This window comes from Myotis myotis, unplaced genomic scaffold (assembly GCF_014108235.1).
Source record: "Myotis myotis isolate mMyoMyo1 unplaced genomic scaffold, mMyoMyo1.p scaffold_m19_p_10, whole genome shotgun sequence".
Taxonomy (NCBI): domain Eukaryota; kingdom Metazoa; phylum Chordata; class Mammalia; order Chiroptera; family Vespertilionidae; genus Myotis; species Myotis myotis.
The window spans coordinates 55,663,006-55,685,270 of NW_023416314.1; the positions used below are offsets into that span (position 1 = coordinate 55,663,006).

General features: G+C 42.0%; 1 protein-coding gene across 2 annotated transcripts in view; it reads left to right on the forward strand.

Moving 5' to 3' along the window:
• Window positions 1-22,265, forward strand: part of NELL1 (neural EGFL like 1) — a 706,205-nt gene that overhangs the window by 115,028 nt on the left and 568,912 nt on the right. For both annotated transcript variants that reach the window (XM_036325664.1, XM_036325665.1), the window contains exon 5: window positions 19,150-19,246. In XM_036325664.1, the coding sequence (XP_036181557.1) occupies window positions 19,150-19,246 (97 nt within the window). The remainder of the gene's footprint in view (window positions 1-19,149; window positions 19,247-22,265) is intronic.

Sequence of the window (22,265 nt, forward strand, 5' to 3'; positions counted from 1 at the left end):
TTTTTTGAACAGTCAGGATTGCAGGGCCAGAGGATATGTGTGAGGATATTTTGCAATAAATGTAGAATAAACTATCTGCTGGCCTGATTGGAAGTGCTCCTGGGTCTCTTCCTTGTTTGGGACCCAATCAGTGATGGGGAGTTGGTCAGATGAAGCAGGTGGGAGAAGGTGGAGGGCATGGCTGAGGAAGAGTACTAAGAGCTACTAATAAGTCCAGCCCATGATTTAGAAATAGTTTACTTTAATATCACATAAATCCTAGGAGGCATCTATTACTTCATTGTATAGAGAGATGGAATAACTGTGCCAAATTCTCCAGACTCAGAAGAGTTAGAGCTGGACATTGTGGCCTTGGAATCTCCTTGGTGGAGAGGAAAAGTGAGGCATAGGAAAGTAGCTCTCGTGTGTGTGTGTGTGTGTGTGTGTGTGTGTGTGTGTGTGTGTTCTAACACACAGTCATCTGTTCAGAATATTCAGATTTAAGTGTTTAGTACATTTTTCAAAACATGTCAAACCTTTTCTTCTTTTGAGCCAGCATAATGCTATAGGGGATATAGAATTAAATATATATTAATATATATCATATTCTCTAAGAAGCTTATGGTCTTACTTGGAACATACTAGTAAAACAACACACAGACTAGTAGATTATAATACACATTAGTATCTGATGCAATGTTGAACTGTATATCAATTGCATTTTAAGTGCTGTTACAATGCAGGAGACAGAGACATCTGTACATTCTTTCAGTTATGTATTTATTGTGTTTTATGTATTAGGTCCCATACGAGTTTCTGGGGATATTGAGATGATGATAGTGATAAGGTAAGAATATTAAATATTTAAAATATGACGAACACTGTTCTCAGTGCTTTAAATATGTTCTCTTAATTCTAACAAGAACAATATAAAGTAGGTACTGTTATTATCTACATTTTCAGATGAGGAAACTAGAAAGCAGTGGTGCAATAATGTATATGCTCAAGATTATATTGCTGGCAAATGGCAGAGTCATGTTATAAACTCAGTTAAGTTGGTTAAGAGTCAAGTTCTAACCACCTGTACTGAAGAAAAGGTCCAAGTTCTTAAGGATCCCAGGGTGTAGTTAGTTGGGAGACAGGCAGGTAAGTAAGAGATTCCTGTACCTGAGTGCTAGGTGCCACTGTGATGCGGAAAAGGATGCTGTAAGACTGCTGAGGTGATGCTGCTATTAGTCTAGCTTGTGGATCATGAGGGGATACAGGAAACCTTCCTCTGTGTCTTGATTTTTCTAGGAAAATGGTGCTTGCCTAAATCTGAATCTCTCCACATTCTCTCCAAAATTGTTCACAGAGCTAAACCTAAATTGCCATGTGGCTCAACAATTTCATTTGCAAGTATATGCCCAAAGGAGTTAAAAGCAGAGACTTGAACAGAAGTTTGCATGTCAATGTTTATTGCAGTATTTTCCACAATAGCTAAAAATTAGAAACTCAGTGTCCATCACAGATGGTTAAATAAAATGTGGTATATACATACAATGGAATATTATTCAGCTATGTCAAGAAATGCAGTTTTGATATATGTTTCAGCATGAATGAGCCTTGAAAATATCCTATATAATAAAAGCATAATAAAAGTGCGAAATGCAAATCGACCAAATGGTTGAACAGCGGAACAACCATCTGGACGACCATCCAGGACCACGCTATGACAGCCACTGGTGCCAGGCCAGCCAAGGCGGGTGTGATGCGATTGGTCGGGGGCCCGGCCATTGCCCATGATCGCCCCACAGAGGGAGGTCCAGGCCACTGACCAACTGGCAGGCTGCGGTGGGTAGGCGGGGCCTCCCTCTGTGAGTGAACCCTGGGTCCCCGGTGCCAGCAGCCAGAGGGAAGCCTGGGTTCCAGGTGCTGGAGGGAAGCCGGTGCCGGCAGACTGGGTAAGGAAGGCCTACTCTTGCAAAATTTTGTGCGTCAGGCCTCTAGTTAAGTAAAATAAGCCAGACATAGAGGACAACTATATGGTTCTACTTACATGAAATGTATTAAATAGTCCAGTTCATAGAGGCAGAAAGGTTAGAGGTTAACAGGGGCTGAGCAGTGAAAAAATGAAGTTACTTCTTAATGGTTACAGAGTTTCTGTTTTGGGTGATAAAGAAACTTTTGAACTGGATGGTGGTGGTTGCACAACATTGTGAATATAATTAATGCCACTGAATTGTACATGTAAAATAATTAAAACAATGTCATATATATTTAACCACAACATAACAAAGTTAGTTATGTAATATACCAAAAACCTTGAAGTATATACTTTAAATGTATAAATTGTGTTGTATGTGAATAATATCTCAAACTACTAAAATTTACAATGCAAGAAAATTCAAATCTATAAATTGAGTGGGCTAATCATGAATCTGAGAAAACTGACATGTAAAGACAATTCTAAGATATACTAGTATCCTAGTATAAAACTATTAAATTTTAAATAAAAGAAAAATAACCTCAGGACTTCAAGGCAAAAAGACCAAATCACTTACAAAGCAAAGAAATTCAGGTTGGCACCAGACATTTATTCAGCAACATAGAAACCAAGAAAAAATGTAGCATTTTCAATAAAACTGGATGAAAGATAGTATGAGAGAGGCTTTCCAGCTTAGTTGAGTTGTGGTGTGTTACATAGCCAGGTAAGTGCTAGGAAGGTGCCTCGAGCCAAGGGACTAGGATGCACAGCAGCTAGAGAGTTTATGGAACTTCCGGACGTGCAAATAGTTTAGTGTGACTGGAGTCTCTTTGAAGTGCAGAGACTACTAAGGCCATAGATTTCATAGTTATTTATTCACTAGAGGCCCAGTGCATGAAATTCATGCTTTGGGGGAGTGGTGTCCCCCAGCCCGGCACCCTCTCTAATCCAGGATCCCTTGGGGGATGCCTGATTGCCAATTTAGGCCTGATCCCTCAGGGAACATCCCTCTTACAATCCGGGAATGCTGGCTCCTAACTGCTCACCTGCCTGCCTGCCTGATCACCCCTAACCACTCTGCCTGACTGCCTGATGCCCTCAACTGCTCCCCTGTTGGCCTGATCCCCCTAACTGCCTAACTGTTCTCCCCTGCCAGCCTGATTCCCCTAACTGCTCTCCCCTGCTGGCCTGATTGCCCTAACTGCTCTACCCTGCTAGCCTGATCCCCCTAACTGCTCTCCCCTGCTGGCCTAATTGCCCTAACTGCTTTCCCCTGCTGGCCTGATCCCCCTAACTGCTCTCCCCTGCTGGCCTGATCGCCCTAACTGCTTTCCCCTGCTGGCCTGATCCCCCTAACTGCTCTCCCCTACTGGCCTGATCACCCATAACCACCTTTGCCTCACCACCGTGGCTTTGTTTGTAAGGATGTGCAGAAGACATCCGGTCTAATTAGCATATTACCCTTTTATTTGTATAGATTCCCTTAATTGATAGTTCTTGAGTATAATTGTTAAGTGCCTGCAGTGCCGTCAGTTCTGTGTCATTGAGAGTTGTTCATGATCTCTGGATGAGAAGGTGAGGAGGAGGTTAAGGAAACAAAGGGAATGTGCATGCAGATTTCCATTGATGCGTGGAAATGTAGCATGGCCTGGACTTGAATAATGCTTCCATTATCCCACATCGTCCCAGTTGAAAGTTTGCATTTCAACCTTTTCCATTAACCTAAATATGCAATTAATCCATTGAAGAGGCAGGGAGAGCCAAGCCAGTCCATCCACTGGGTAATCATGCAGTCAGAGAGAGATGGCTGCTTCTAGGAACTGATCAGATGGACATGAGTGCAAAAATAAGTAGAATGAAAACCATTATTCTGGAGCATATATTCTGTGTCTGGCCCTGGCTGAGGTATTAGGGATGCCATGGCAAATAAGAGCTGGTTTCTGCTTTCCAGTTGCCCATAAATCACTGATTACATCACAGGATGTAGGTAAGAAGATCAGAAGTTTTACCTGTCATGTGCACTGGTGAGTGGGGTCCCAAGCCTTGTGGCAGTTCATTTGAGGGCAGAATTGTTTGACTTTGTCTATCTTCCTGCACATGTTCTAGCTAGTTAAGACATGTAGGTTGTAAGTAACTGAAATCAAATTGAATAACTTAATGAAAATATGCAAAATTGTAAAAAGGTTACCAGCTTATCTCACGGTGTGAACCTAAGGAAAGGGATATAGTTGGGTCACTGGGGGAAACCCAACAACCTTTCAGGTGGCTCAATATCACTTTACTTACGCCAGTTTCACATCAGTATTGGACAACAGTTTTCAAAGCAATTACTGTGCAGTATCTCATTGAGCCAAAAAAATATGTAAGGCAGACATAGTTTTCTTCTTTTTTATTTTTAAATATGTTTTTATTGATTTTAGAGAGAGGAAGGGAGAGGGATAGAGGGATAGAAACATTGATCAGCTGCCTCCTGCACACTCCTCCTGGGGATCGAGCCTGCAACCTGGGCATGTGCCCTGACCTGGAATTGAACCCAGAAACTCTTGCTTCATGGGTCAATGCTCAACCACTGAGCCACACTGGCCAGGCCAGACATCATTTCCTTTATGTGAAAGGTGTGACAATCATCCCAAGTTTAGGAGTAAAACCCAGAATTTGGAACAAAGGCCTTCTGACTCTTAGATCTATTATTTACCTATTAGTTTTCTTCAAAACCTTATTCTCTTACTAGTATACAGAATTTTTCCCTTCTTGTAATTCTCTCACCTTCTTAATTTTTCTTTTCTTATTCATTTTGGTTTGGAAATTAAAGGAGTCACCTGTGTGTCCTTAATAATAGGCTTGAGACATCTCTGAAAACTCTCTGTACTCTGTACTCAGAACATGAAGGGGCCACAACAAAAGGGGATAATTAAAGACAATGAGTAGGCGATCTCAATCATCTCAGTGATTTTCTTATTATCATCCATGAAATACCTGATCAGAAATGGGCCATTATAGTTTAAATGCTCAGGCAGAGTTTGAAAAGAATTTGAAACCAGGACACTTTCTGAGCTTGGCACTGTAGCCTCATTGTTTTCCAAACTCCAATTTTCCCTCCACAGCGAACAATAACTTTTTGATTAAACAGCTGGCAGTTACTATTGAATGCCTCACATTTAATAACAAAAGTCTTCCCTCAGAACAGGAAAATTTTATCTAAATTGCTTTGCTCTTCTTTGGTGATTGTGAACTTCTAAAGTCTGACAGGACTGATAGCATGGAAAAAATAAAATTTTCTCTCAAGGAGGTGATGATTACTTTTAAAAAGAAAGAGCCCCCAAACTAAATGAATAATTCATTGTACTTGCTGCAAAGCAGAAGTCAGGGCACACAAGTTGTCCTCTCTGTAAACATTATTAAAAAACAATCAAGTTTATATTGACACATTTATATTGGGAAGACTATAGACAGAGATGAGAGAGAGGGATAAAGAAATAAACAAGAAAGCACCTCTCAGTAGTCCAGGCCCTTCTTCACTAGTGTTGTCAGTAGGAGCAGCTTCCATTACCCAGTGAGTGCCATATGCCCAGCACCATGCTAAGTCCTTTCTATAGCGATTAACTAGTACCTCAACCTCAATCCCTTCCCGCCCCCTTGTTAGCATTCCCCCCTGACTGAAAACCAACTGGAACCTACAGGAGAAGGCACCTGCCAGTCTTCTTTGGCACAAAGCAAGACAAAGAGGGTCGAAGAGTCTATCTGGAAGGGGCAAATGCAGATATCCAGTTCAGCTCATTTATATTTCTTCATAGCACCTGCCACTATATGAAATTATAAAGCTATTTGTTTACTTGTTTGTTGTTGTTCTTCTACACTAGGATGCAGGATCCAGAAGGCCAGGGATATAATATTATTCTTGTCAAAATAAATATACAATTGGCTGTCTATTATTACTCATCTATCTGTCCATCTGTACATCCATCCAACTATCCAACCAACCTACCCTCCCTTCTATCCCTCTCTTCGTTCCTCTATACAACTATTAATGGAGCATAGTTAGAACTCCTGTACTTCTTTATCTGAACCACAAAAATCTGGAATGCTAAAGGAGTTTTCTTTGTATTTACATTCTTGTTTGTTTTTTATTCAAACAGAAAAACCTCTAGAAACGCCCCCACAGAGGAGAACGTGCCTCTCACTCATCTTGGTGATTCCCTAAGCTGAGTCCCAGCTGGTCCCTTCATAGGCTGGCCTGACTAGTGTGGAGAGGGCGGGGGGTGGGGGACAGGAGCTCCCGGTCTAACCTGACTTTGCTGCTCAAGGGTAGACAATGTCACATAGGGACTCCATCAGAGATTCTTTTTATTTTTTAATTTCTTTACTGTTCAAAGTATTACATATGTCCCTCTTTTTCCCACTTTGACCTCCTCCACAGAGAGATTCTTTTCTATAATGGGGCCAGGCTGGCACCTGTAAGTCTGATTTTATGGGGGGCCTAGGAATCTGTATGTTTGAAAAGCTCACTGGGATGTCATACAGCCACGTTTGGGAACTGCAAAGGGACCTTCTTGTTGCTTTCCAAGGTCCTGAAAAATGTAAAACAGTTCAAAGGATACAGATCCTTCCCTGAATCTTGGGGATGCCAGTGTTTTGTGCGGGGTTGCTCTGTGGTTGCATCAGGATTAGATAGAGAGGGAAAAATATTCTCCTTGTACCTCACCATACCTGCTAGACCCTGACATATTTCACATGGGCTGTTAGGAAATGGTCAATCATCAGGTCTTTGGGGAGACATCCATTTGCTCTGGGAAGCTATAAAATGTGTGAGGATGTCGCATACACTCTATGCATGACAGATGGCTTTTGGATGTTTAACATTAATATAACAAGTAGCAGATGGAGGTTGGCTCAGAAGACCTTCGACGTCCTTTCCAACCCTGAGAGTCCTGGTTATCAGTGTGTGCTTTCTATGAGCTGCAGTCTTTTTCACTTACCATAACGGGTAAGTCTTCATCTAAATGAAGAATAAAATGGTTTACACTAAATTACCACCTACTCATGAGTCTCAGCAAATATTTTGGAGGCAGCCAGCTGATGTTAGCACAGTTCTGTCTGTACTTCTAGGAAAAATGGGACCAGTGACTATGGCTTCAGCGTGCCATCAATGGCAATACCTAGAGGTGATTTAGAAGGTGGTTGCCCTCCTCTCTTTCCTATCAGATTGCTGCCCCTAAGCTCCTATTTTACAGAAATTATAAAGCTGACACTAGGTACTCTTTTCTACTTAGTTGAGCAAAGCAGCTTAGAGAGACTTCTATTTTATTTTTTTCTGAAAATACTTCAAATTAAACTATCTTTTTGATTGTTCTTTGAAGTTAAGAGTATTGATCTTACCTAATAACATTAATAATGTTCCACTTAAAAAAGCATTTTAGCATTTACAACATAATTTTATTTAGGTGATCTGTTTTATATATTTAGCTGTTCATCAAAAACCTATGCACTAGGTATTATTATTAAAAGCTGGTGAATGAATAAAGTGAGGGCCCAGAGAGGTTCAGTAACTTGCCCCAGGTCCTAAAGTGTAATTAGTAAAAGTAAGACACACACAGAGGCTTTCTGAATCTTGTTCAGTGATTTTTCTGTGTCTCACTCTGTTTATGTAACCCACTGGTTGAATATTGGACTTTTAAAGAGCTGAATCAACAGATTATTATAAGGCAACTAGAGGCCCGATGCACAAAAATTTGTGAACTCGGGGGGGAAGGGGGGGGGTTCCTCAGCCCGGCCTGTGCCCTCTCGCAGTCTGGGACCCCTCGGGAGATAATGCCCTGCTGGCTTAGGCCTGCTCCCGGGTGGCAGAGGGCAGGCCCAATCCCTAGGTGCAGCCCCTGGTCAGGCTCAGAGCAGGGCCGATTGGGGAGTTGGGGCGCCGCCCCCTGTCATGCACAGAGCAGGGCGGATTGGGAGGTTGTGATGCCACCCTCAGTCACGCTCAGGGTAGGGCCGATTGGGGGGGGTTGGGGCACCGCCCCCTGTCACACTGAAGGCAGGGTCGATGGGGAGGTTGCGGCGCCACCCCCTGTCATGCACAGAGCAGGGCCCATCAGGGGGGTTGGGGTTCCATACCTGTCATGCACAGAGCAGGGTCGATCAGGGGGTTGGGGAGCTCCCCCCTGTCATGCACAGAGCAGAGCCCATCAGGGGATTGGGGAGCTCCCCCCTGTCACTCACAGAGTAGGGCCGATAGGGGAGTTGGGGCACCGCCCCCTGTCACCCACAGAGCAGGGCCGATCAGGGGGTTGGGGCGCCGCCACTGTCACACTCAGGGCAGGGCCAATGGGGAGGTTATGGCTCTACCCTGTCACACACAGAGCAGGGACCGTGGGGGGCGGGGGTTGGGGAGCCACACCCTGTCACACAGAGCAAGGCCGATCAGGGGGTTGGGGCGCCACACCCTGTCACACACAGAGCCGCAGGGCCATCAGGGGGTTGGGGAGCTCCCCCGTATCAGGCACGGAGCAGGGCTGATCAGGAGGTTGGGGCGCCTTCCCCTATCACGAACAGAGCAGGGTGGATAGGGAGGTTGTGGCTCCGCCCCCTGTCACACACAGAGCCACAGGGCGATCAGGGGGTTGGGGAGCTCCCCCCTGTCACGCTGATCCCGGTGCTGGGAGGCCTCTCAGCTCCGCTGATCCCCGTGCTGAGAGGCATATTACCCTTTTACTATATAGGATAGAGGCCTGGTGCATGGGTGGGGCTGGCTGGTTTGCCCTGAAGGGTGTCCTGGATCAGGGTGGGAGTCCCCACTGGGATGCCTGGCCAGCCTAGGTGAGGGGATGATGACTGTTTGCAGCTGGTCACACACCCTTCAGGGTAGTGGTCTCCACTGGGGTGCCTGGCCAGTCTGGGTGAGGGGCTGAGGGCTCTTTTCAGGCTGGCAGGTGACGGAAGCTCCCAACTGCTCCTTTTTTTCTTTTTTTTTTTATTCTGGGCCAGCTTTAGCTCTGAGGCTCCAGCTCTTAGGCCTCCGCTCCTGAAAGCAGGTATCTGGTTTGTTTCGGTTCTATAATCGAAACAATGTATAACTCCAGCTCTGAGATCCCGGCTCACTGAAAGCAGGTTTCTGGGGTTTTGTTTAGCTTCTATATTCGTTACAATGTTTCTTAAACTGCAAGCTCAGAGCCCGGCAAGGCAGGCGGGGAACGTTGGAGTCCTCCGTCACTGAAGCAAGCAAGCCTCATGTTAGTTTCAAGCTGCCTGGCTGCCGGCTGCCATCTTGGCTGGCAGTTAATTTGCATATCTCGCTGATTAGCCAATGGGAAGGGTAGCGGTCGTACGCCAATTACCATGTTTCTCTTTTATTAGATAGGATATGTCAGGGCAGAAATGTACATCTGGATTTGAATTTAGGCTTCACCATTTACTGAATGGTTTCAGGCAAGTCACTTGGCCTTTGTGAACATCTGTCAATTGAGTATAGTGAGGCCTGCCTTTTAGGGTTATTTCAAGGATTATGAAGCATGGAAAATTCTGGCGTACAGTCGGTTCTCACTCAAGGCAGCTCCTATGACTTTTCAGGCAGTCAGTCTCTCTCTGTGTCTCTGAGTAAGAGGTTTACTGTCCTTGCCAAGTGACCTTCTGTCATCTGCCAGGATTCCCTTCAGAGATGGGATGCTCCCTGCCTCCCCAGGCGGTTCCTTCCCTCTGTGTTTTATGATGGCTAGAAAATTCTTATCTTGGTTCAAAAGTGCCCCCTTGTAGCTTACACTTTGTTGGTACACATTTTCCCTCTTTTAGCTATGTAGGACGAGTCTCATCCCTCTTCCACACGACAGTCCTTCAAATATTTGAAGACTTTATCATGCCACTTTTAATTTTTACATCTTCAGACTAAATATCTTCTGTTTCTTCAGCCATTCATCATTTGATTTGGCTTGCGAAGCTCTCACACACAGTCTTGCTTGGTTCCTTCTAACGTGTGTCTGTTTATCATCTGAGACGTTCCTACAACTGGATGTGATTATCTCTGGGCAGATTGACTCAGTAGAATGAGATAATTCCCTTCTCATGATGCAGTTTAAGATCACAACATCCTTTATTGACAGCTTCCATGTTGATCAAAACGGCTAAGTATTTTTTTTTTCAATATGCATTTCTGTTCAGCCTTAGATCACACATTCTGTCTTTGAGAAGCATAGTTGCTAAGCATGGGACCTTTCATTTTTACATGGTAATTAATTAATTTCACTTGGCCCTAACTCCTGCCTAGTAGTGTCTCTTTTAATCCTGATGTTATCATCCTTAATCTGTTATAATTGAACCTATAACACCAACTTTGTATTTTCCTGCAGATTCAATAAGCACATTTGCCAAACCATAGGTAAAATGCTAAATAGGGCCGACTTGTATGAGTTGTACTTTGACCCTGACCAATCAGCATCAGCTTGGGATGATACCTGAATCATGAACTTTAGGCAGCGTGTAAGAGATGGTAAGAGGTAGTGGAAGATAGATATTAGGGGCTAAGAAGGGCAGTACCCTTGGTATGCAGCTCCAGATGAGAGAGAAAGGAGTCAGTTAAAGTTGCTAGGCAAGAAAAAGCACGAGTCCTGGCTGGTTAGCTCAGTTAGAGCGTCTTCCTAATATGCCAAGGTTGGGTGTTCAATCCCTGGTTATAGCACATACAAGAATCAAGCAATGAATACATAAATAAATAGAATAAATTATTATTCCTCCCTCCCTCCCCAAAATCAATAAATAAAAGTAAAATGAAAGAAAAAGCCTGAGTTTGATAAGTGTATTCTAAGTGGATGAAGCAGCTTGCATTAGGACTTGATCTTCTCTGGGAAGATCTCTTCTCTCTTTGGAGGGCGTTCACCCCCTGCCCTGCCAGCAGTATTTGCCAATCCCATTTGAACACTTTGGCCTTCTCATTTACCACAATAAGGGCATCTTGTTCCAGATTTCAACTTCACCTCTTTTTTGTTTGCATTTGTGTTGGCTCTGTAGCCAGCTGCTAAGGAGCAGGTTGGAAACCGTCTGAGTCTTGCTATCTGTCATCCTCCCTCTGCATGGATTTAGGCTGGAATTTAATTCTTACATATTGGAGGCATACTGTATTCATCCCTATAATCCTTCTCCCCATTACGGTCTGTTTTCTCCTATACCTCACCTGAGGTACATTTTTAAATCTTGTCATTTGTTAAGTGTTATCTGGTTTTGTTAAACAGATTGGTGGGCGGGGACTGCAAAGCTCCCCTTTGGGGAACTTCCTTTCATGTCTCTTCTGCTACAAGGCCTGTGTGATGTGTATTCCATGTTTGCACATAATTAACAACAGCCAGGCAATTGACATGGAAATTCAACAAGTAGCTCATCAGTGTGCACAGTTGCCAAGCATTTTTGTTCCTGTGAGGAAAGTAAGCTTTGAGGAACCATTTTTGTAGATTGCCACGGAATGAACACTCAACACAGGTCAGGGCTCAGAATAATGCTGATGACGCCACAGAAGTCTTTTGTTTTTCTGGTGGAAATCAAGAACTTGGTTATTTTCACATCAATGAGGCCCGGGGGGGGGGGGGGCGGCGGGTGCATTATGCCCCTTTTATGATAAGGCTCTTGTGCAAAGTCACCCACCAACCTGTGAGTGAGGGGGAAGTAGAACGGGAATTGCCTTGTGTTCGGTGTGGGGAACTTTCTCCAAGGAGTGCCTTGATATCACACGTGCCAGCTAAAAGGCAGTGAGGATGTGGCTGCAGCTAGCAAAGGAAGGTCATCGCAACTGTCCTCCTCAGGGAGAGAGGCACCACTTTTCTTCAATTCCAACCAGCGCCCAAGATAAACCTCTTCATTTAGCATCTCATCTGGGCATCACATCGTCTTATTGAACAGCGGCGAACACGTGTCGATTCACATGGTTTTCATCGGAAATTCATTCTTCTGTATAATTGGGAAAGGTACCCCAGAATCCCTGTAGAGGCCTTTCGCCATCCAGGTAAATAAAAATCCAATATTCCTTTACATGGAGCGTTGTCGAATCACTGCATCTGCTTTGTCTTGAGCTCTGAGGGTTTTATCTTTTAACAGAAAATCGAGTTCTTCGTAGAATATTGACTGGTTTTTAAGCAGACGGGACACTTGCTAGGGAGGGCATTCTTAACCAAAGTCGAGAATAAAGGGAGGTTGTACCTTGTGAAGAAAATTCCTCATGTGAGCCCTTGATCAGTGACTGACTTTTTTACAAGGGACGTGTCAGCTACTCTGTTGTTCATTCCTCTCAAGCAGTTTTTATAGCTGACTGGATGTTTAATTTTGCATGGTATTGTATTAGAAATGAACTACTTACCCTTTAAAATAACACTGGATACTAATGGCATGCAAGATTCCCACAATTTTCCTCAACACTGCTTAATAGGCAGCACCTTTGAATGTAAGGCCTGGAAACGTGATGAAGTGGAAATTAGGTGAAATTAGCCAAGAGAAAGGGAAGATTGTAGATAGTTGTGCAATAAATACATTGTATTAGAAAACATGGGAATGGGGAAAATTTAGGCTGTTATGTTATATTATAATGCAGTCGAATTATGCAGTACAAGGTGTACTTGTCAGAAGGACTGTGCTTAAACTAATTAATTTTCAAGTTACTGACTATTTCTCTTTCTCTTTCTGAAATACATCTGTACATATGGCTTTCCTGTTAGTGAGTTGTCTGCCTGACTGATTCAAACTTGCCATCCCTCTCTCCTTTCTGGGTGAAAAACAGTGAGAAGGGTTCACCGAACTCTTCCTTTCAGACTTCTTATCTAAATCTCATGCTCTGGGGATGGTGGAGGAAGATGGTTGAAAAGGGTTATCACATTTCACTTATTTTCATTGGCTGCATTTCCCTCATGATTATCTGAATAAAGTGTTAAGTCTGACCTAATCCCTCATGATTATCTGCATAGTGTTAAGTTTTTCGAATTGTTCACCATAAAGTCTTTCCTATAGTACTTCAGGGCTTGTAGAACTATCTGACTGTAGCCCTCTCATTGTAAAGATAGTATCAGGGAGCATTCATTCACTCATTCATTCCTTCAATAAATATATGGAGTAGGCACCTATTCTGACCAGGCACTCTTCCAAATGCTAGAGATACAAACATGAAGACAGCATGGTCCCTGCTTTCAAGATGATTTTGCAGTCAGGTAGGAGCAGACAGTCAGGAAAGAGCTAAGATAATTTTGGAGAGTCATTTGCATTGATAAGGGTAAAACAAGCAAGTGATGAGTGTTAGGAGCTACTTTATCTAGGAGGGCGGGGGACACCTGAGCTGTTGCAGGGATGCTGTGTGAGGGTGTAATTTCTCCCCTCAGAAGATGATCAGTGGTCGTAGCAGTCAGTGAGTGCAAGCACAGCTTGAGGGTGAACGTGCTGGGCCCAGGGTTGCCAGGAAAGACCAATGCCTCCTTCCTTAGCAGGGAGGTCTGGGAAAGCAGGCCCAGCCAGGACCAGAGTCTTAGGTTCCAATGGGTAGTGCCAGGGTCCAGGGTCATATGCCTGAAACTCTGGAGAGTATATTCAGATGAGCCCTACAAGTGGGGAGGGACTCAGAGATCTGTAAAGAACAAACATGTAGGGCAGTCAGGATGTATAAAAATTACTGTATAAAACATGTATGAAGGGCAGTGTGAAATAAGAACTTAGAGTGAGGGCATCTGCTCACTGATGATATTTCCATTTCCCCAGGAGCTTGTGGATTGGCTAAATCCAGTTATGGTCCCAAATGGACCAGGAAAGTGCCCAGTACTGGACTGAGAGAAAGTGTTAGGGACATTGTCCTATTATATTTTACTCATATACCATAAAAGCAGTGTATCTGTTGTTGTTGTAGGTTTGGTGATTGTGTGCTTAAACACACAGTCTAATAAATTATAAATTATTTCTTCTACTTCTTTTTTTCCCCCCTGAGCTCTTATGTGTTTATGATGAACTTTCAGCAAAAGTCAAACTTTTGTAAATGTCAAAGGATTATATATTTTGGAAGGATGTAAAAGATATTAAATAGTGCATTTGCTTAGAATTTTGAATAATTCACACAGAAGAGGTTGTAATTTATGGCTAGAATTTTAGGATGTCATAGAAAGTATACTTTGTCCCAACATTTTTTTTTCAATCCCAAGGTTTGTCAGTTTGCTCTATAGTGAATCAGGTTAAACAGTAACAGAAAATTAGTGCTGTTAACTCCTTATTTTTCCTTTTGCCTATTCACTTGTTCTAGCTTTTAAATTTGTGGAAGGTGAAAAGAAACTTAGGACTTTAAAATGTTTAAAGTGGTGGAGGGTTATGATAAAACTAGAGGCCTGGTGCACGAATTTGTACACCAGTGGGCTCCCTCGGCCTGGCCTGTAGGATCAGGCTGAAACTGGCTCTCCAACATGCCCTGAAAGGTTCTGGATTGTGAGAGGGTGCAGGCCTGGCTAAGGGACCCCACTGGTGCATGATTGGGGCTGGGGCGGGACACAGGAGGTTGGCCAGCCAGGGAGGGACTGTGGGAGGGCTCCAGGGTGTGTCTGTCCCATCTCACTCAGACCCAATCAGCTGGACCCCAGGAGCAAGCTAACCTACTGGTCAATGTGTCTGCCCCCTGGTGGTCAGTGCATGTCATAGTGAGCGGTTGAGCCTCCTTAGCATATCATTAGCATATTACACTTTGATTGGTTGAATGGCCAACCGGATGATAGGACACTTAGCATATTAGGCTTTTATTATATAGGATGGACACTATTGACCTCTCCCCAGCTGCTCCCTACATTCTTGGATTTTTAACATTAAAATCTCACACTCTTATATCTTCTTCATGTGACAGAGTTGTCATTCCTTTGAACTGTATCCCAAAGCACAAGCAGGCATCTAAGAATTTTATTTCTTGCTTATATAGCATCCATTTGAATGTGTCTAGCTGCCAGGTGACCTTTCAGTCATCATTTGGGGGACCAGGGTCCTCAGCTGTGGCTCCACCCACCTCTTTGCCCTCAGTCTTCTCTAGTCATCTGAAAGGGAGAGGAGAATGTGAAAGATGCTCAGTGGAATTTGGGGGAGGGAACAGGTCTAGAAGTGGTGCACACCCTTCCACTCACATTTCGTGGCCAGACTTAGCTGTGAGGGAGTCTGGAAATGTAGCACAGGTGTGAGCCTGGAAGGAAGAGAAAGTGCGTTCTGGGGAAGCTAACCAATGCTGGCCATGTACTCCAGCATGTTGGTGCAGGGGTATAAGCACAGATGTGATAATCCTATTTCTTAGTTTATGATATGTTATCAGCATTACTCTGTGTAGTTATCCTTTCTTGTTTCATCCATTCATTTACTCACCCCCTTAACCATTCCAATTCTCTTAAGAAAACAGTAGCATATTCTTTATGTGAAACTTTAAGTTTGTCTGTATCCTTGGCTAATAGATATAGAATTGTTTTGCGTGTGTGTATTTTTAGTTCACACAACTTATAGATCCTTTGGCTTTTAACTCTACTTTTAAAACATTTTTTATTTTAACATAATTTTAATTTTACAGAAGTATTTTAAGAATGGCACAAAAAACAATCATAGACTCTTTGCCCAGGTTTTGCTTTCTCTCTTTCAAAATAATAATGTGTGTGTTTATACATGTGTGTACTTACATATATACACATTGCTAATTTGAGAGTAAGTTGCAAACATTATGACTCTCTACCCCAAATACTTTAGTGTGTATTTCCTAAGAACAAGACATTTACTTAAAGGTACACCACCCAGTTCTCAAAATCAAGACATTGAGCATCAATACAATACTGTTATATAACCTACAGTTCCCATTCAAATTTCACCAATTTTCCCATTAATGTTCTTTATGGGACTTTTCCCCCCTGCCCCAAGATTCAATCTAGGATCCAGTCTTGTATATCATTTTTATGTCTCTAGGGTCTCTTTTAATCAGCCTGTCTTTATTTTTCATGACACTGACATTTTCAAGAGCACAGGCAATTATTTTGTGAAATGTCCCTCGAATTGGGTTTTCTGATACTTCGTCATGATTAGATTTCCCCGGTGTGGTGATATATATATAAATATATATATAATGTTTTTAAGCTCTCCGCATTCTGCTATATTCATATCTAGTTCGTTGGCTCTGCTTGCTGCATGGACTTCTCTAGTGAATACTGCCTCTTGGAATGAATTTGGGACCTGCAGCCAGCAGGATTATTTTGCAGGGATCAATCAGGCAGGGCTCCTAATGGGAACTGTGATACTGGAAATTGACTTGCCTCTTTAACACAGGTGTGTGGGTCACTGCCCTGCCTTAGCTGACAGTGGGTGGGCACAGATGTTTGCGTCTATGTCACATATGGTTACTCTGGTTGTGGAAGACAGGGCAGGTCAGGAAGTTAAGTTTTGATCATTCTTCTTTCATTGGTGCACTTACTACACATTGAGGAAGGGCCTGCTCTGCTCATTGGAACTCTTCATCTCATGTATTGTAAAACCAAAAAGTGTTGACATTGAAGACTCCTCTCACCCTGACAGATGCAAATGTTTTCAAATAGTTTGTGACAACATTTTCAATTGATTAGTAAGACAGCCGTATCAAAAATTCTGCCTCTTCCCCTCAGCACAGTGACTTCATTTCTCTCTGGCTGCCTCTGAAATTCACCAACATTGAACATAATTTTTGCATCATTATCTCCATAGTGCATAAATAATTTTGCATCCTACTTTCCCCCAGTGAAAATTATTTTGCGTGCTTTCCCATATTTCACAGCCTGCATATTTATCACTCTTAATGACTGTAGTAAATTCTATCAAGCTCATCTACTCTAACTTATGCATTTCTCTCCTGTTGTAAATTTGTCTTCTTCCTAATTTTAGGAAAAACTTTTCTTAAGGAAGTGTATAGCAGATTCTTTTGTTAAAGCAGTTTTGATAAACTATTTTATTTAACAGGGCTCATTCTAACAGACAAAATACTGGCTGAATTCTTGTGGAGAGAGCCCAGCCTGTCTTTTTAAAGGAAACATATTTTTGTTTACTTATGTCTTGAGCCTCCATTTATAACAAAAATATAATTAGAAAAGAAGGACCTGATATATGTAGAGCCTTGTCAGGTGAATGCCTTGCATGGATAGTTAGAAAACGGCATGCTTCTGTGGGGAATAGCGGAGTCATCGATGATGCGGCTAAGATACAAGGCTGTGGTGTGACAGCTCCCGGCTGTAAGAGTCTTGCGCTCATGCACCTGCCTTGACACAGCTGGACAATCTTTCAGTTCTTCCACTTTCCCTCTGAGAGTTGCTGGAGGAGCCCGTCCCCCTCTAGCCATGGTCAGCCAGCCAGGGCCATCTCAGCAAGGAAGACTGAGCAGCTGGTAGACCTCTGGACCTACCTGGTGATGACTCCTCCTGCAGCTATTCTGAGCAAGAACTGGAGAATGCAAGGAATGGACAGGGCCATCAGGGTGCACTGAATTTCACAGATGATCACTCTGTCTTTCCCCACCCAGAATCTTCTGAGCATCTAAGAACAAGTTCAGTTCTCGGGCAAGCTTGTCCTTCCTCTTCTCAGCACCCAGGTGCTGGGAGGTCCATGCCAGGGGTGGGTGGAGGCCTGTGATCTGCTGGTGGAGGCAGGGATGATATCTAAAGGGATCACAATTCTAAACATTTGTGACTGACTAACTGGGGTGTGGTAGGGCAGGACAGCAGAGATAATTCTGTTGTTTAGTAGGTACCTTCAAAGATCCTGGGATTGCTGTCTCCTCTGTATTAGTCATATGTCTTCACTGATCATATCATATATGAAGATTTTGTTCATGCACAAAATTTTACCTTATTTCTTTTTGCTCCATAAGGGCAGGACTATATATATATATATATATATATATATATATATATATATATATATATATGTGTGTGTGTGTGTGTGTGTGTGTGTGTGTGTGTGTTTTAAATATATTTTATTGATTTTTTACAGAGAGGAAGGGGGAGGGATAGAGTTAGAAACATCAATGAGAGACAAACATCGACCAGCTGCCTCCTGCACACCCCGTACTGGGGATGTGCCCGCAACCAAGGTACATGCCCTTGACTGGAATCTAAAATGGGACCCTTCAGTCTGCAGGCCAATGCTCTATCCACTGAGCCAAACCAGTTAGGGCTGTATATGTGCTTTATTGCTGTATCTCTTGTTGCTTCATGTGGAGCTCAGACCATAAAAGTGCTCAATAGTTGCTTTTTGGATGATGATTTCAAGAGCTTGATTTAGTAGACTAAGCCTATTGTGATCTGAGCAGCTGCTACTCACATGTGTAAAGGGGTATAGCCGGTTACCTTAGAAATGAGTAGCAGCTAAATAAACCAAGCTAGGCAGAAGTAGTATAAAAGGAAGTACATGGGCTTTGGAAGCAGGCAGCTGGAGATTCTCATCCCAACTCCACTACTCTCTGACTGGCCCTTTTACATTCCCTGAACCTCAGCTTTCCCACCTGTAACATGGATAAAAGTACTTTACTCACAGAGTTTGCGGAATGTTCAATGCTCACAGTAGACACTCCCTGACAAAGGATGAAGACAGAAAGCCACGAGGGGCCCAGGTAATGTGTCCAGGTGTTAGAAGAGGTCACTGAGAAGATTGGACTGCTGGGTGACCCACAGGCTGGGCCTGGGCAATTTAGAGGCTCCTTCCCTGTCCCCTATCCTTAGAATGTACATTCCATCCACTGTTCCCATACTAGGAGCCACTCAAGCATGTAGCCCTGAGAGAGTAGTGTGTGATTGAGGCATCTGGACCCTATACATGTCTGAAACCCATTAAGGCTTCTATATAAACTTAAGATTTTGGCAGGTGGGTGTGGAGATCTCCTCTGTGGCCACCCAACACAAGCCTCCTATGTAAGTTCTCTTGCTTAAAGAAACTGCCACCTATCAATCGGGAGTGGTCTGCCTCTTTCTTCAGTCTCTCCTTGCTCTCTGTGTATGGGAGCCCGTTTTTAATCTCATCCAGGGAACTCCTGAGGTTGTGAAATAACACCAAGTGTTGTCAAGAAACATACGTCTGCATTCAGGTTACCTACCCGCCATTTCAAACATGCCACACATTGGCTCCATATCCCCATAGCAGAAGCTATTGCTGTGAGTCCTTCAAGCAGTGTGCGTACGGTTCAGTTCTGCAGTGAGCCTCTCTATTAGTAACTGTGTTCTTTGCCCCTACAGGATTTATGAACGTGTGATAGACCCTCCTGAGACCAACCTTCCCCCAGGAAGCAACTTATGGCTTGGTCAGCGCAACCAAAAGCATGGCTTATTCAAAGTAAGGACTACATTCTACTTCTGTGCTTTTTAAAAAATATATATATTTTATTGATTTTTTACAGAGAGGAAGGGAGAGAGATAGAGAGTTAGAAACATCGATGAGAGAGAAACATCGATCAGCTGCCTCCTGCACATCTCCCACTGGGGATGTGCCCGCAACCCAGGTACATGCCCTTGACTGGAATCGAACCTGGGACCCTTCAGTCCACAGGCCGACGCTCTATCCACTGAGCCTAACCGGTTTCGGCTTCTGTGCTTTTTTATGTGTTGATGTGAATGAAATAATTTAATCTTCATGATTTTATGAAGTAGGTGCTTTGAAACTCTCTGTGAGGCAGAGAGTAATGGGACTTGCCTAAGGTCACACAGTTCACTGTGGTGCCAGGTATGAATGATGCAGAATGTAAATGATCCTCACAATGTTTTTCAAACTAATTCTTAAGGTTATCTTTAAGTTCGTTTTCATTCTCAGAATATATATTAAATCATTTTTGGGGTGATGTTTATGTATACAATAGGAAACAAATATCAGTGTCTAGGAGTGTTGATTTTCTTGTCTATAAAGAGGACAGTACAATGACTGCATTATTGTACTTTATAAAAACGTAAGGATACCATGTTGAAATGAATTGAAGAAGTTAAAAACATCATGAAATTTTAAGATAGTCTTGTTCTTCAGTAGAATGGCAGAATTTTGCTTCTGGCAATATGGTAAACTAGATATTTTAACAATCCTTGTACTTCACAATGCCTCTAAATGCTGGATAAAACAACAAAATCTTTTAAGATTTATCATTGCACTTCTACAAAGGGAGATTCATAGGGGCCAAATATATGGAGGGAAATGAAAACCAGAGGGTTGTCTGCCAATACCAGGAGTTTAGAGACTTCAGTTTATTTCCCATTTATTTTTTCGACTTTATTGAGATATAATAAACCTATAGCACTGTGTAAGTTTAAGGTGTATGATTGGTTCATATGTTAAACTTATGTATTGCAAAATGGTTACCACCATAGCGTTAGCTAATATCACCATCTTGTAATTGCTATTTCTTTATGGTGAGAATATTTAAGATCTAGTCTCTTAGCAACTTTCAAGTATATAACACAATATTATTAACTATAATCACTATGCTGTCTGTACATTAGATACCCAGAACGAATTCATATGATAACTGGAAGCGTGTACCCTTTGATCAACTTCTTCCCATTCCCTCCTCCTTTAGACCCTGGCAACCACCATCTACTCTCTATGAGTTCAGCTTTTTAGATTCCACATATAAATGGTACTATACAGTATTTGTCTTTCAGTCTGACTTATTTGACTTCACATAATCCCCTCAAAGTACATTCATGTTTTCCTTTCTGGTGGCTGAATATTATCTGTCTGTCTGTCTGTCATCTAACATCTATCTATCTATCTATCTATCTATCTATCTATCTATCTATCTATCTATCTATATCATCTAGCTATCATCTATCCATCTATCCCTCCCACTTCTTTATCCAGTCATCTATTGACAAACATTTAGGTGATTTCTATGTCTTTGCTATTGTGAATAATGCTGTAATGAATATGGGGTTGCAGAGATCTCTTTGAGGTAGTGATTTCATTTCCTTTGGCTGTATACTCTGTAATATGAATCTACCTAGAAGTGGGATTGCAGGATCAAATGGTAGTTTAATTTTTTGAGAAAATTCAATACCACTTTCTATAGTGGCTGTACCAATTTACATCCCCACCAACAGTGCAGAAGGGCTTCCTTTTCTCCACACCCTTGTGAAAACTTATCTATTGTCTTTTTGATGTTAACCATGTTAGCTGGTATGAGGTGATATCTCATGTGGTTTCATTTGCATACACCTGATGATTTACCTCTTGATTCTATTTCTTTGGTTTGTGTGTCTTTTTATGTCTGTATTATACTGTTTTTATTAGCATAGCTTTGTAGTATAGTTTGAAATCAGGAAGTATGATGCTTCCAACTTTGTTCTTTTTTCTCAGGATTACTTTGTTACTTTAGGGTCTTTTGTGGTTCCATACAAATTCTAGGATTGTTGTTTTTTATTTCTTTGAAAAAATGGCATTTGAATTTTGATTGGGATTGGATTGGATCTATAGATTTCTTTGGTTAGTATGGACGTTTTAACAATATTAATTATTCTGATCCATGAACATGGGCTATCTACAAGACACAACGTATTGTAGTATTCAGTGTACAAATCTTTTACCTTCTTGGTTAAATTTATTCCTGAGAATTTTATTGTTTTTGATGATATTGCAAATGGGATCATTTCTTCATTTCTTTGTCACATATTTTATTGATAGTGTATAGAAACAAAATAGATTTTTGTATCTGGTTTTGTGTTCTATAATTTCACTGAATTAATAGATTAGTTATAAAGTTTTTAAATAGAATCTTTAGGATTTTCCATATATAAGATCATATTATCTGCAAACAAGAAAATTCTACTTCTTCCTTTCAAATTTGAATGCTTTTTATTTCTTTTTCTTGCCTAGGACTTCTAGTACTATGTTGAATAGGCATATCAGAGTGGGCACCCTGTCTTTTTCCTGATCTTAGAGGAAAAGCTTTCAGCTTCTCACCACTGAGTATGATGTTAGTTGTGAGCATATCATATATAGCCTTTATTATGTTGAAGTTTCTGCCTCTTGCCCAATATGATGATAATTTTTATCATTAAATCATGTTGGGTTTTGTCAGATGCTATTTATGCATCTATTGAGATGATCATGTGATTTTTGTTTTTCATTCTATTGTGGTATATAACATTTATTCATTTGCATATCTTGAACCATCCTTAAATATCAGAGATAAATCTCTCTTAATCATGGTGTATGATTTTTAATGCACTCTTGAATTAACTTTGCTTATATTTTGTTGAAAATGTTGGCATCTGTAGTTATCAGGGTTATTGCCCTGTAGTTTTCTTTTCTTATAGTGTTCTCATTTGGTTTTGGTATCAAGGTTTCTTAATCAATAGCCATTTTATTT